Source organism: Lissotriton vulgaris, chromosome 2_1 (assembly GCF_964263255.1).
Source record: "Lissotriton vulgaris chromosome 2_1, aLisVul1.2, whole genome shotgun sequence".
Lineage (NCBI taxonomy): Eukaryota > Metazoa > Chordata > Amphibia > Caudata > Salamandridae > Lissotriton > Lissotriton vulgaris.
The window spans coordinates 244413636-244427553 of NC_141687.1; the positions used below are offsets into that span (position 1 = coordinate 244413636).

At 42.5% G+C, this 13918-nt stretch overlaps 1 protein-coding gene across 7 annotated transcripts in view; it reads left to right on the forward strand.

The window, feature by feature from the left end:
- Positions 1–13918, forward strand: part of MSI2 (musashi RNA binding protein 2) — a 1814765-nt gene that overhangs the window by 1714974 nt on the left and 85873 nt on the right. For 4 of the 7 annotated variants that reach the window (XM_086954835.1, XM_086954834.1, XM_086954836.1 and 1 more), the window contains one exon: positions 13193–13401. The exons of 1 other annotated variant lie outside the window; for it this stretch is intronic. In XM_086954835.1, coding sequence (XP_086810961.1) covers positions 13193–13401 — 209 coding nt within the window. Of the gene's footprint in view, positions 1–13153; positions 13402–13918 lie in introns of all 7 variants that reach the window. 2 more of the 7 variants (XM_086954832.1, XM_086954833.1) reach the window with 1 other exon arrangement.

Below are 13918 nucleotides of genomic sequence, written 5' to 3' on the forward strand. Positions count from 1 at the left end.
TAAACTCCATAAGTCTAAAATGTTTAATTATCATGCATGATACTAACCTCCCATCAATCCAAATACTGCTACTACACATACATCACTTAATCAAATGTTTGAGCCAAAAACGTCTTAATGTAGAAGTCAGTTCTTTGGACAGTACTCTGCACCCAGTGCGTAGCTCTACATTTTGTTTTATATATAGGGCTGCTGACCTGACCAGTATGAGTGCTTTGCAAAAAACAATCAACTATAATTTCAATTACAGAAATAGCCGTGAGAAGGCATCTAAATGATCCATTCTGCATATTCATGTATTAAGAGGAAATTTCTAAAAGACGCCCATGTAGGATAGGAATGGATAGAATGTGTATGGGTCGGTGTCTGCATATAACTATCACTAGCAGATAAGGATAGACCGAATACTTGTCCGTGATGAATTTATAAATAACAGATTAGATGAGACAATATGGTCATCATTTCTTTTCTTACTCTAGTTAAGAGAGACATGGAGGCAAGTGAAACTTGGAAAGATTCATGGTTTCTTAACTCCAAGATGGCCATTGATATTTTCAGTTATTCTGGTAAAGAGTTCGAATTGTAGGTGCACGGTAGTATACTTGTTTTAAGTGCTTGAGTTCAGATTTAAGGTGCTTCTGGGTGAATCGTGTTAACATGTATACTGTCATTTCACCAGATATAGTCATTAGATACTTGGGAACTGGGGCTTCCTAGGTGCAGTGCTTTGAAATTGAGGCACCTCATTTGACATTTTATTCACTACTCTACCAAAGACCAATGGAGTTTCCTCCGAAAAGGAGAGTTGAGGTTTGACTTTTTGTGCTAACATATTAATGATACATTGAGTGGAATGTTACTTTTATTGGTGATCGTATATTAGAGGGTAGAGAAACCATAGTAGTGCTGCCAACGTCGATTCTGGAAATAGAGCGTGTGCAGCTGTCCTCGTGTGCGTTCCTTAGGAGGAGGTTATTTTTTTTAGCGCATGGAGATAGATATTGGCCGATTATGCAACTTCATTGATGCTGGAGAAAATAGCTAGTGGTGAGTCGACTGAGGAAACAAGGGATTGCATTGTTGTAGATAGTGAGGTGGTGAAATCTTTCATTTCCAAGATCAGATTTGTATCTATTATTTCATTGGATTCGAGAAACAGCAGTATGATTGTTTTTTATTTATTATTATTGCAGGTTTACTTTGACAGTTTTCTGTCACTCAATTTTGTAATCTTTGCTTGCTGTCCATCCTGTAGTGTGATGATGACTTGGATGAATGAACATTTTAAATATAGTTGCATGTCATATTCGTATTTCTGTAGTCTAATGCTGAAATCTTTCATTTTCATGCTTAATAATTCTAAGTATAGATCAAAGATAAGTACGGAGAGGGTGGAACCTTGCAGGACTCAGCATGTCATTGGTTCTATATAGGGGGTGTAGATTTACAATTTACATAACTGAGTGAATCAACATATTATTTATTGAAACCCTTTGAGTGCTATATTCCCGAGACCCATATTGTTTTTTGTCTGTTGATTAACTTATAATGATCTGTGGTGTCAACTGCTGCTAACAGTTGTAATAGGACCAGCAGGCAGCTCTCACCGTCGAGTATACGATGTATGTTGTCAGGATTTTTTAGCATTTTCCTTTCTTTCCTATTTCCAGCTTTGAAATCTAGCAGCAACTTCTAAATTAGGTATTGTGTAAGCTGAATAGCCGTGCGTTTTTCTGTTGCCTTCTCTAACCAAGGACTAGATATAGGTCTGCAGTTAACCAGAATTTCTGGGCCTGTGGTAGTCTTCTTTAAGACTGGGCTTGTTATTGGCGACAGATATCCTGACATATCCTCCCTTTGATACTGCTAGGCAGTAATCGCACCTATAATCCACTCATGATTTCACTACTCCAACTACCTAGATAGCCCTTTCTCTGGGCAGATTAGCATGCCTCTACCTGGATGACAGCCAAAACGATGCCTTGCTATTGGGAAACAGCATTTACGACGATGCTGGAACGGGGACTTGCCTTCACGACACCTGAACAACAAATGCATCTTTAGAACTAAAATCTTTACAACTACATTTTTCATCACGGATATGCCTTTAACACAAGCGACTTTACAACGAAAATGTAAGTATTTCACAAGTGAGTGTTGCGTGTGTGTGTGTATAAACGTGTGTTTGTGTGAGTGTTTATGTATGTATGTATATATATATAACCGTGACCAAGCCTTAGTGGCGAAACGCGTCGGTGGGGAGCTGCCGATTCTGTGCCCTAAATAAATCGACTTGAAGCATCCAAAGGCAGCCTGTGTCGTTCTTCTTAGAGGGGGAACCTTGGTCTTGTATATATATATATATATATATATATATATATATATATAACGAAACCGTTATCCCAAAGTCTTTCCTCCCCAGAAAAGAACAATGCTGAGTTAGCCCAGATTCGGTGAAAATCTTCAGTGATTTATTGTGCAAATCATTCGCCAGCCATCCGCCATGACGCGTTTCGCCTCCAAGTCGAGGCTTGATCACATGACGTGACAATGAAGCAAACAAGGGTTTAAATACTCAAAATGAGCGCGTAGCAGGTAGGGCTTCATTTAAAGTGAACAATGCATATTATAACCATTTAGCAATGTCCCGAATTTGAAACATGATTGAGGGCGCAGTGCCTAATTACTCAATCCCCACATGGATTTATCACATAAAATTTAATCCATCATAGTTATATATACATAGTTATTTACACATAAATATGAATATCAAAAATATATTACTCTATAGAAAAACATATAAATATATACATTAAAAATCATGTATATACACCTTGTGGGGAAGATTTCAAACCATTCAAATCATCAGACTTGTACACGAAAATTCATGCAGTTGTTAATCAATTTCTCGAAAATGCTCAAGTGAGCAATTAATCCAAAAAAAGGGGGAAGCCATCGCCTAGTCCTCTTATAATCCTTTTTAAAAGCCCTTGGTAGATGCTGTGAAATACTCATAAAGTGATTAGGATAAAGTGCTAGTGCAAAAATAGAAAAATGATTACATCATTATTATAAAACCTTTTCACAGATATAGTGGAAGTTTTAGATACCGTAGATTTTAAAAGTTCATAATTCCCTATTGTAGCTGAACTAGATTTTTCTCAATCATCAGCAGGGGTATGCCTAGCTTCCTTACTCAGAGCAGAGTCAAAGGTAACTGTGTGCTCACAACGAAAAGATACGAACGAAAATAGCTTGTAAACCTGTTATCAATTATATTAAAGACAAACACATTATCATAAAAAATATATATAAATAACCATCATATTTTTTTTAAGCAAGTGTGTAAATCCTCCCGGTCATTGAGTCCTCCTGGGCTCTTGCTGTTAAGTTCTAAGATATACCTGGTCTCCAAGAGGCGCAATTTGCCCTCTCTATCCCCTCCACGTTTTAAGGGTAATATCGTGTCGATTAGGTAGTTTTGGAGACTACTAGGATCAATATTATGTAATGATTCAAAGTGACGTGCTACCGGGTAAGATTGATCCTTGCCAGTTATTGCTCTACTGTGTTGGAGTATACGTTTGTGTGCAGATGGTCGCGTGCTGCCTACGTAGTTTAAGCCACATGGGCACTGCAAAACGTAAATTACAAACTCAGTCTTACAGGTCAGGCGTTTTGTGATGGGTACAGGTTTTTCCTTGAATGGACTCATGTAGAGGGTTTTATTCACCCCATATTGACAGGCCTTACAAAATGAACATTTCCTGAAACTCTGATTCAGGGCCTCCCATGTTCCAGTCAGGGCCGTCTCCAGGTTGTTACTCACTAGGGCGTCTGCCATAGTGGGAGACCTGCAAAAGGTGATTTCTGGTCTTATAGAGGCATCTCCTCCAATTATTGGATCCCCCTTTACTAGGTTCCAGTTTTTGAAAAAGATCTTTTCAATTTCTGAGTGTTGCTGACTGTATGGGACTATGATTCTTGAATTAATATGGGTGTTATCGGGGTTTATTGCTAGTTCTTTAGTCTTGGGGATTAGGGTCTCTTGTCTTTTTATGGCCCTAGTGCGTCTGATGGCTTTGTCTATAATGTTCTCTTTATATCCCCTTTCCAAGAAGCGATGTTTGCTAGCTTGTTGGGCAGTCTCACAATCATTGTCTGAGCTACAAATTCTCCTCAATCTAAGCATTTCCCAGTAGGGGATGCTATTGATGAGGTGACGTGGATGTTGACTTGTAGCGTGGAGTACTTTGTTCCCCGCTGTCTTTTTCCTGTGTAGTCTAGTCCCTATTTTATGATCACTAACAAAAACCTCCACGTCTAGAAAATTTACCGAGACATTGTCTATTTGCGAAGTGAATTGTAAATTTAAAGAGTTTACATTCAAAATTTTTACAAACTCTTCAGCACTAGATCTTGATCCTCTCCAAACTAAGAAAAGGTCATTGATATATCTCAGGTATATCATAACATTTGTTCTCATGATCTCACCATGTGACCCCATGAGGACCCGTTCCTCCCACAGCCCCATGTGCAAGCACGCAAAGCTGGGGGAAAAACAGGCCCCCATGGCCACACCCCTTAATTGTTGATATACCTGTCCGTTGAAGACAAAATAATTCTGTTCCAGACAGAGTTTCAACATACCCACAATCATTCGACTGTAATTAGAACAATTCTCAGGTCGTTTAGATAAATGGTGCTCGACGGCTTTTACGCCATCACAATGTCTTATTGACGTATATAAAGAGGTAACGTCTAGAGTCATTAGAATATAACTGTCATCCCATTCTAGCTCACTCAGTTTACAGATAAAATCTGTTGTGTCTCTCACATAAGAAGGCAACATTTTTACCCATTCTTGTAAAAAAAAGTCAATATATTTTAAAATGTTCTCCGTGGAACTGTTTATTGCCGATAAGATTGGTCTTCCAGGTGGTGTTTGTTTGTCCTTTTGAACTTTCAGCAATAAATATAGGGTCGGTATCACAGGACAGTCCTCCTTCAAATATCTGAATTCGTCATTAGAGATGAATCCCCCACTTCTCCACGCCATCAATTTGGAATTCTGTTCCGACCAAGCCGCTTTTATTGCTGTAATGTTACTCTTTTTGTAACAATCAGGGTCTCCTAATTGTAATTCGGCTTCATTTACATAATCATCACAGTGCCAAAGAACAATATTACCCCCTTTGTCTGCTTGTTTCACAATTACATTATTGTCGGATTAAAGTTTCTCAATCAAGTTATTATAGCATTGATTCTGTCGACTTATGATGGTATGTTTTTTGTTGTGTATATGTGTGTATATATATATATATATATACATATATATATATATATATATATATATATATATATATATATATGTATATATATATACACAACTATACTGAGAAACCACCACCAAAAAAAGTCATTAATCTTGCGTTATTTGAATCTTTCTTTATTCTTTCTTTCGATGAATCAGTTAATACAGCTGTATTGCTGTATTAACAATCATCGAAAGAAAGCATACAGAAAGTTATAAAGAAACACAAGATTAATTACAGTTTTTGGTGGTGGTTTCTCAATGCATTTATTCATGTATTTTAACTACTATACTGGTGGGGACCAGTATCTGAGACTTATAGTACCAGGCAATATTCCCATGTATATTAGGTAAGTATTAAACCTATATTTATGGTTAATACATACCTATAATGTTTTTAGCACACGTTTGTACCATACATGCCTTTACCATGAAAATGTAAATTTCTTTTTACAGGCAAGTGTAAACCCATCATATATATACATACATATATGTATGTGTTTATCCTTCACTGTAAAATACTTACATTTTTGTGCTAAAGGCATATTTGTGGTAAAATAAAAAAGCCGTTGTTCAGGTATCGTCGTAAAGGTATGTCGTTTTGGCAGTTATAGTTCCATCATACATCCTTTGCAATTTAGTCTTGCTGACCTCCCAAAGAGCTACATCTCGTTTGTCCTTGTCTGAGGCACCTTGAAAACCCCTCTGTCTTTCTTACAAATGCAGCCCACAATGCTCCTGCAATGAATTGTAGCACTAGATTTGTGGTAACTTTCTTCACCTATGTGGTAGCAACATGCACTGAACCCCCAGTCAAGCTGCAAACAGGGACCTATCTTCAAACGTTGTCCTTGACCATCCACACTGAAGCATACCATGGCATTTCTGAAAAAGCTCTAAACTCTTTGGTCTGCACACCGCTTATCCACAGGAGTGTCCCTAATCAGTTAATTTATTCCGTAGTTTTTAATCACGAAGTAGCAGATGTTGGCAGTCACGGATCTTGAATCACTGATTTGTTAGTCTGTTAAACCTACTGCTTGGTGTTTGTAACGTTCCTAGTTCACTAATAACGAGTGAGCACCAAGGCTATTTCATGTTAAGCCAGCCATAGGTCTGCTAGTTAGCTTGTGATGTAATTATTGAAATCATGACTATTGTCCTATTAACCTATGAACAGATGACTAAAGAGAGGCCAGGCGCCATCAAGCCTGCTTCTCTCTGTAGTCCATGAACTTTTTTTTATCATTTTAACAAGTGCACAAAATGTTCTTTTACTTGGGTTGCTCTGACCCTTCAAAACCGTATAAATGAGCGCCATAGAAACGCCCTATATTGAGTACAGTGCCAATAGGCCCTAGCTTGTTTTATATTTGTTTTGTATTTTGAAAGACAAATATTTCAATTTAAAACACGCCATCTGATCTTCAGTGTGCTTTAACCTGCACCAATCTACCAGTTGATCATAGTAAGTCTTTGCCTCTCTGCCCCCGCACCTCATAGAAGCACATTTTGAGCTGCAGTTCTTTTTAAGGCGGCACCCTGCATGCCCGCTCATAGGTTTGCCCACAGCTGCCATTTTATTTAGGCAAGATCTTAATTCGTGCTGTAAATTTTGTCGAGTTATCACGTTATTAAAAATAATAATCTAAACACTTGAATTAGATAAACAAAGAAACTTCACAAATCGAGATGGCATGGGTAGTTTCCATTTGGAAAAAATTATGTTTTTTCTAGATTACGTTGTATGATTTTCTCATATTTACTGTGCACCATTATTTCTGTCCATACGATTGCTGTACTTATCGGGTTCTTTTTAATTTGTTAGGCAGTGCATTGCATTCCCCAGACTAGACATTGTGTTCCTAAATGAGTTTAATATATACTTAGCATGTGTTGTAATGCATTAGGAAGTGTCTAATTTTCCAAACAAGTAATAGGCTGCAGCGCAGACTTTCTCGATGCTGAATGGAGTCAAGAGGGAAGCCACGGACAAATAAAAATACGCGAGAGAGAAGGAAATGCTCCCTCTCGACTGTATACACCGTTTTGCTTCATCTGCTACTTACAACCATTGAGGGTTTTTTTCCTTGAATAAGAAAACCCTCTCTGGGTCCGAACCTTCGGCGTTGATTCTCCTATGATTGAGGCTTCCTGCTGAATTGATAACATGGGAGGGATTTATTCCCTTTCTTTGGGAGGAAAATTACTTTGAGGCTGTGAAAAATGAATTTGAGAATACTGTCACATTTAAGGTGCGGGGTTGAAAGCAGAGCGGCAGGAGAATGAGTTTAATGCTTCTTATTCTTTAAGGGGCTACTATCGCCTAGTGTTTTCTGTTAGGCAAACAGTCTCCCCTTCATATTGCCCCATATGTTGATTTTGAGCCTTGCCCTGCTGAAAACCTAATCCTGACATGCTTCTGCTCACGGAAACGTGGCTTACATCAGAATCTCTCCCGGATATTCTGGCTGCCCTCCCCCCTGATTATTATATTCTCCACGCCGACCGCCCCGGCGACCGGCCTGGGGGTGGGGTAGCAGCCATTATATCTAAACGCCTGAATTCTATCTCCTCCTACTCTCTTCCCCTTCCTCAGGTGGAGAACTTACTCATTAGCGTGCAAACTGACACCGGCCCCCTCACTTTCCTCCTCTTATACCGGCCTCCACATTCTATGCCTTCCTTTTCCACCATCATGAGTGAACAATTGTCCACCCTTTTAACGCTACACTCCCGCTTCTCTATCTTCGGCGACCTAAACTATTGGTTCGACAACATTAATGCCGGCCCCCATGCCACTGAGTTCTTTGAGACGCTTAAAAATCTGAATCTCACTCAACATATCTCTCAACCCACTCACATTAAGGGACATATTCTGGACCAGATCTGGACCTGTAACCTGGCTCTGTCCCCACCAGACATACTTCCCTGTGTCTGGTCTGACTACCGTCTGGTGGACACCACCATCACAGTTGCCGGTCAGATTCCTGCCCCCCTGATGGCCGGTGGCCTTTCTCGGAAATGGAGCACATACAACTCCCAGGGTTTCCTCACCGCCCTGGCCGACTCCTGTCCAGACATTCACATTCACGACTCCAACGACATCGATGGATTAGAACAAGACCTCAAAGCTCAGAAACTAAAAACACGCCAGTTAGAACGTACCTGGAGACATGACTACTCTGACTCTGCCAGACAGTCCTACCTGGCCGCACGCAAAGACTTGAAAGCAGCCATCCGCTCAGGCCAAAATGGAACATTTCTCCAACAGAATCTCCTCGGCAGCCGACAAATCCAAGGAGGTGTTCAGAGTCTTGAACGAGCTAACTACAGATGACAGAACCCCACCAGCCCAGACCCCCACCCAGGAGGCCTGTGACACCCTGAACTCCTTCTTTCTAGAAAAGGTCACAAAAAATCCATCCCTCCTCTTCCCCAGTCACCCCCACCGGATAATTCCTCTAACAACTCCTCGACTTATACCACCTTTCCTGCTCTAGATCCCACCTCCCTAGCGGAACTAGCCACCCGCGTGAAATCTGGCTCCCCGAATGACTGCTGTCCACCGTCTGTCCTGCGTCTGTCCTGCGGAGCATATGTCTTAACTTGCTAGATTGTATTCTACATTTACTTAACAGATCTCTCAGCAGCGGCATCTGTCCTATCTCCTTTAAGGAGGCCATCCTACAGTGGCGGCTGGTGACATTTGAAAGTGGTAGGGCGTAAAATGAAAATCGTACTGCAGACGACAGACAAGCAATGCAAACAGGCTGCTCAGACAGCTACAACTAATTGAGCCTCTTCTACTGGCGCACATTAGCAGCTCAGACGGCTCTGCGCCTCTGCCAGCCAGCGACAAACTACAGGTGCATCCACAAAGCTGCACACGTACAGGCGTCCAATTTACTTCACGCATTGTTTCAGCACCAAACCAATTGAAATATTCTTTGCAATCTATTACGCATTTTTTTATTGTATGCACGGTTCATTAAACAACATTGAAATTTCAGCTTCGAATAATAGTAACCCACCACATTATCTGAATGAACAAAAAGCACCGTTAACCACATTTGCTAAAGCTTTGCACGGGCGCACTACGCACTTAAAAGATGGATTCTGTTTACTTATTATTGTAAATGCCCACCTACGCAGCTATAAATCGCGCTGCATCGCGCTAGTCCAATCGTAACTTTTTAAATAAATACGCAGCCAGAACTCTTAAAACAGCAATCACTGAATTTTAATGCACAATGTGGTGATCTCGTGCTTCAGCAGCAACATTAACTAGGCGCCAACCATCACAACGGCCCCGTTAATAACAGACTGACTCGGAATAATAAAATAAACCATCACAACAGCCCCGTTTTTAACAGACTGACTCAGAAAGAATAATAAAATAAAACCATCACAACAGCCCCGAATAATAAAATAAATGTAAAAAAACGTACCTTGGCTTCCATCTCTGTCTCCGGACTCGAGTCCTGTCCCCAGACTGCAGACTCCCGCCATCCTGGATTTCAAATGCCTCGTCGTCAGAGTCGTCACTAAAGGCTGCAGGCAGCCTCCCTCCCCTCCATGGCAGCCGGCGCTGATTGGTTCGGCCGGCTGCCCTAAATACGTCATTCCGTCTCCATGCTTTAGAACGGAGAGTGGGAGGAGGCAGGGGGGAGCGGCTTGCCCACTGTTGCTAATACTGTCTGTTTGGACAGCCTCTCAGGCTGTCCAAACAGTCCGTATTCACAACAGTGGGCAAGCCACTCCCCCAAGCCACTCCCCCCTGCTCTGAGGCTCGACTCGTAAACAGGAAGTAAGTTTGCTGACTGCGTTCTCGCCGTGCAAGAAGGGCAGGCAGAAACAAATGGTAGTTATAGATAAAATAACTACTATTTGTTTCTGCCTTCTTCTCGCACGGCGAGAAAGCAGGGGGGGCGGCGCCCAAACGCCCCCATGGTAAAACCGCCACTGCCATCCTAGTACCCCTTCTAAAAAAAACGGCGCTGATACTGCGGAGCCGTCGAATTATCGCCCCATTTCCCTCCTGACATACTTTTCCAAACTTATGGAGGCCCATGTCACCCGGTGCCTGTCAAATTTGATAGAATCCTCCTGCTATCTTGAGCCGAATCAGGCCGGCTTCAGACCCGCCCACTCCACAGAGGCCGTCATCCTGGCAGTCCTTGACACACTCGGGAGCAACGCAGACGCGGGGATCCCCCAAGCCCTCGTCCTACTGGATTTGTCGGCTGCATTCGACACAGTGGACCATAACATCCTTCTCCACCGTGTCGAGCAGGCAGGCATCCAGGGCATTGCTCTTGAGTGGGTCAAATCCTTCCTTACGGGAAGAACACAGGCGGTCCGCCTGGGTCCTTACAGTGCCAAAAAAACTCCCACGTCCTGCGGAGTCCCCCAGGGCTCCTCCCTCTCCCCGCTCTTATTTAATTTATATCTTCGGTCACTGATCCAGTCCCTTCTGAAATGGGACATTATCACTTATAATTACGCCGACGACCTACAAATCATTTTCTCTCTCAATTCTCCCCATGCCATTAAAACTTTCCACGGAGCCATGATCCACATCCAACTCTGGATGAACCAGAACCAATTGAAGTTGAACCCTAGTAAAACCGAGCTCCTCCTCCCTGGACTCAGTCACACCTACTGGGGCCCGCAGTTCTGGCCTCCGGAGTTTGGCCCCCCCTACTCCAGTTAAAACAGTAAAGAGTCTGGGCGTAATCATCGACGCCGAACTCTCCCTCAAAGCTCAAGTTGGAGCGGTTGTCTCCTCTTGCATGTACCAACTTCGGAGGATTCGCAAAGTTCGTCACCTTCTTCCCCCCGCGGCACTTACCCAAACTGTCATCTCACTTGTACTTTCCCGTCTGGATTTCTCTAACTCCATCTATCATGGTCTTCCACAATTCCTGTTACAACGTCTCCAAGTTGTCCAGAATCAAGCGGCCCGCTTGATCCATGGAACCCCCAGATGGCAATCAGCCAAGCCTTTGCTCATCAGCCTCCACTGGCTTCCAATTGACCAAAGGGCCGCCTTTAAGGTGGCATGCCTCACCTTCAAAGCTCTTCACTGCTCTGGCCCCATGTTCCTTAGATCTCTCATCCGCCCTCACTGCCCAACACGCAACCTCCGTTCAGCCCACCGTGATCTGCTAGTTGCCCCTAAAAGCAAAACTAAGAAATTCGGTGGTCGCCGCTTCTCTTACCTAGCTCCTGTGCTTTGGAACCTTCTTCCTCTATCAATCAAATCCTCCCCTTCCCTCCTGAACTTCAGAAAACTGTTAAAAACTCATCTTTTCCCCACCCTCAGCTAGAACTTCGCCATCTGTGCTTAACCCTCACTTGCTCTGTCTATCAGCGCCAGGAAGCTTCGGTGTCAGTGCGCTTTATAAATTACACCTAAGCTAAGATAAGAAGAAACCGCTTTGAGGCAATGTCAACCCTTGGAGTTGGGCATTTGTTTGCGGAAGAAACAATTTCTCCACTATTTGTGTCCTAATTTTTAGATGTAGTTGAATTTCCTGATTTGCCCAATTTGTTCAGTATCTTCCTGCAAATAGATTTTCAAATCTCTGTATCAATGATCTCTTACTTTCGAAATTTTTAACGCAGTTCTCATCAATACGATCCACACGTTTGCGGTGTTTTCAACGTTGTCATTTCCCAATTTTCAGTTCTGTTATTGTCCATTTTCCCCTAGATTTACTTACACTTGTTTAGCGGGAAAAACACTCTCCTTAGGTCAAAAACATTTGTCTGACTGTTTATGGCACTACAAGTTTCCCGACTTCAGATCCTATAAGGGTTCTGAGTTACAACTTGTTTGGCAGCTTCTGCAGAGGCTTCACTCGGATACCATAGTCCTAATTGTAAGTCTGTGAGGGAGTAGTGTTGCTTTGTGTTTTTTGTTAGACCTACCTTCTCCCCTTGCCTAGGCTCCGAGCGCAGTCATACTTTGCGCATGCGCACTCTTGGTATGCGTCCCTTTTCTCGGGGCACTGTCAGCAGAGAGTGCCTAGGTGGCCTGCCACACTGGGACTGTTCTGCTAATAGGCAGCTTTGAATATTGTAGAAGTATACACCGGTATGGTTAGGTTACCTTACATTGCTAACAGGAATGCTGCTGGATTTCTTAAGTGAGTACCTTGTACTTACCAGTCATATACAAAAGTACTTCAAGAATGGCTTTATTCTATATTGCATAAAACACTACTATGAATGTAGCGCGTTTGCTAAAAAGCAGGTGTACTGGTTCTGAAATCTTTGCCAAATTCTATTCACCAGCACCATCATACTCATGGGATGGATCTAGTTGCAACGCATTGAGCCATATTTAACTCCGTAACATAGTCTTAGCAGAATGAGCATGTAATTCCATCTTCCATTTCTGCGCCCTCTTTAACCTCTTGTGGCTCAAAATGGTTTCTCAAATTTCGTAATCTGTTTTGAGACCCGGTGAGGTTTTAATATCCATACTAACACAATATGCAGTCTCGGACTGGTTCCTTTGTAGTTTGCATGGGATGCGAATGCTGTTTCAACGTGCCTAGATCTTGAAAACGATGTTATTAATGCATGAGCATCAAATGCTAAATGGCCACATCCCTGTGTATATCTTGTTTGTGATAATTCGTTGAAATGAATATGTACAGTCTTTGAATGCCATATTGTTGTTTGTATTGCACATTGTTAACTGGAGTGCCATGCTTTGAATTAGTAGTGTGCTGCCTCTTGTTTCTTCGCATGGCCTTGGTGAGTGTTGAAGTCGAGCCCAGGCTGTTTCTCATAGTGTTTGGCTTTTGTTATAACTGTGCATGCTAGGCTCCAGCCTGATACCCAGCTCTATTCTCTGCACACCAGTCCTGAATAGCTACAGTGCTCAACCCAACTTTGGCGCACCCAATTCCCCGGCAGGCACCAATCCCGGCCGACCAGGAGGCTTCCCGGGGGCCAACAGCCCCGGCCCGGTGGCAGACATCTACGGCAGCGCCGGCCAGGACTCCGGCGTGGGGAACTACATAAGTGCCGCCAGCCCCCAGCCGGGCTCCGGCTTCGGCCACGGAATGGCTGTGAGTAACTATTTCTTTTTTCTCATTATTCTCCACCTCTGTGATTTGAATTGAGCTCAGCATTTTCTTCCAGGTTTCCTATTAAAAATGAATTGTGCAGTGCACTGCACACTTAGCCTTTTGCCTCTCAGCGATGCCGTTCTCTCCAACCTCCTGCATTTACTAATAGACCTGTTTCAGAACTGCACACTCCAGTGCCCCAGGCTGTCACTTGAATTAGAAGCTGTATTGAAAACTCTTGTTTGAACTCTGCTCCTTCGTTAGATCAAATCCCAGAACCTTAAGCATCGTTTACATTACGTTTCAAGATCACCAGCTCGTTTCAGGTTTGAAGGACCCGCAGATCTATAGTTTGCTAGATCTCAGCTTTGTCCCTCCCCGTTCATCGATCCTTACCTTCGAATGAATTTGACCTTCTGCACTGGACTGTATTTAAGGTTGTGCTGCAAATGTGTTGTAGGTCATTGTCATTCGAAAATTGTGCCATAACCCTAAAAAAAATGTTTTAAAAAATGAA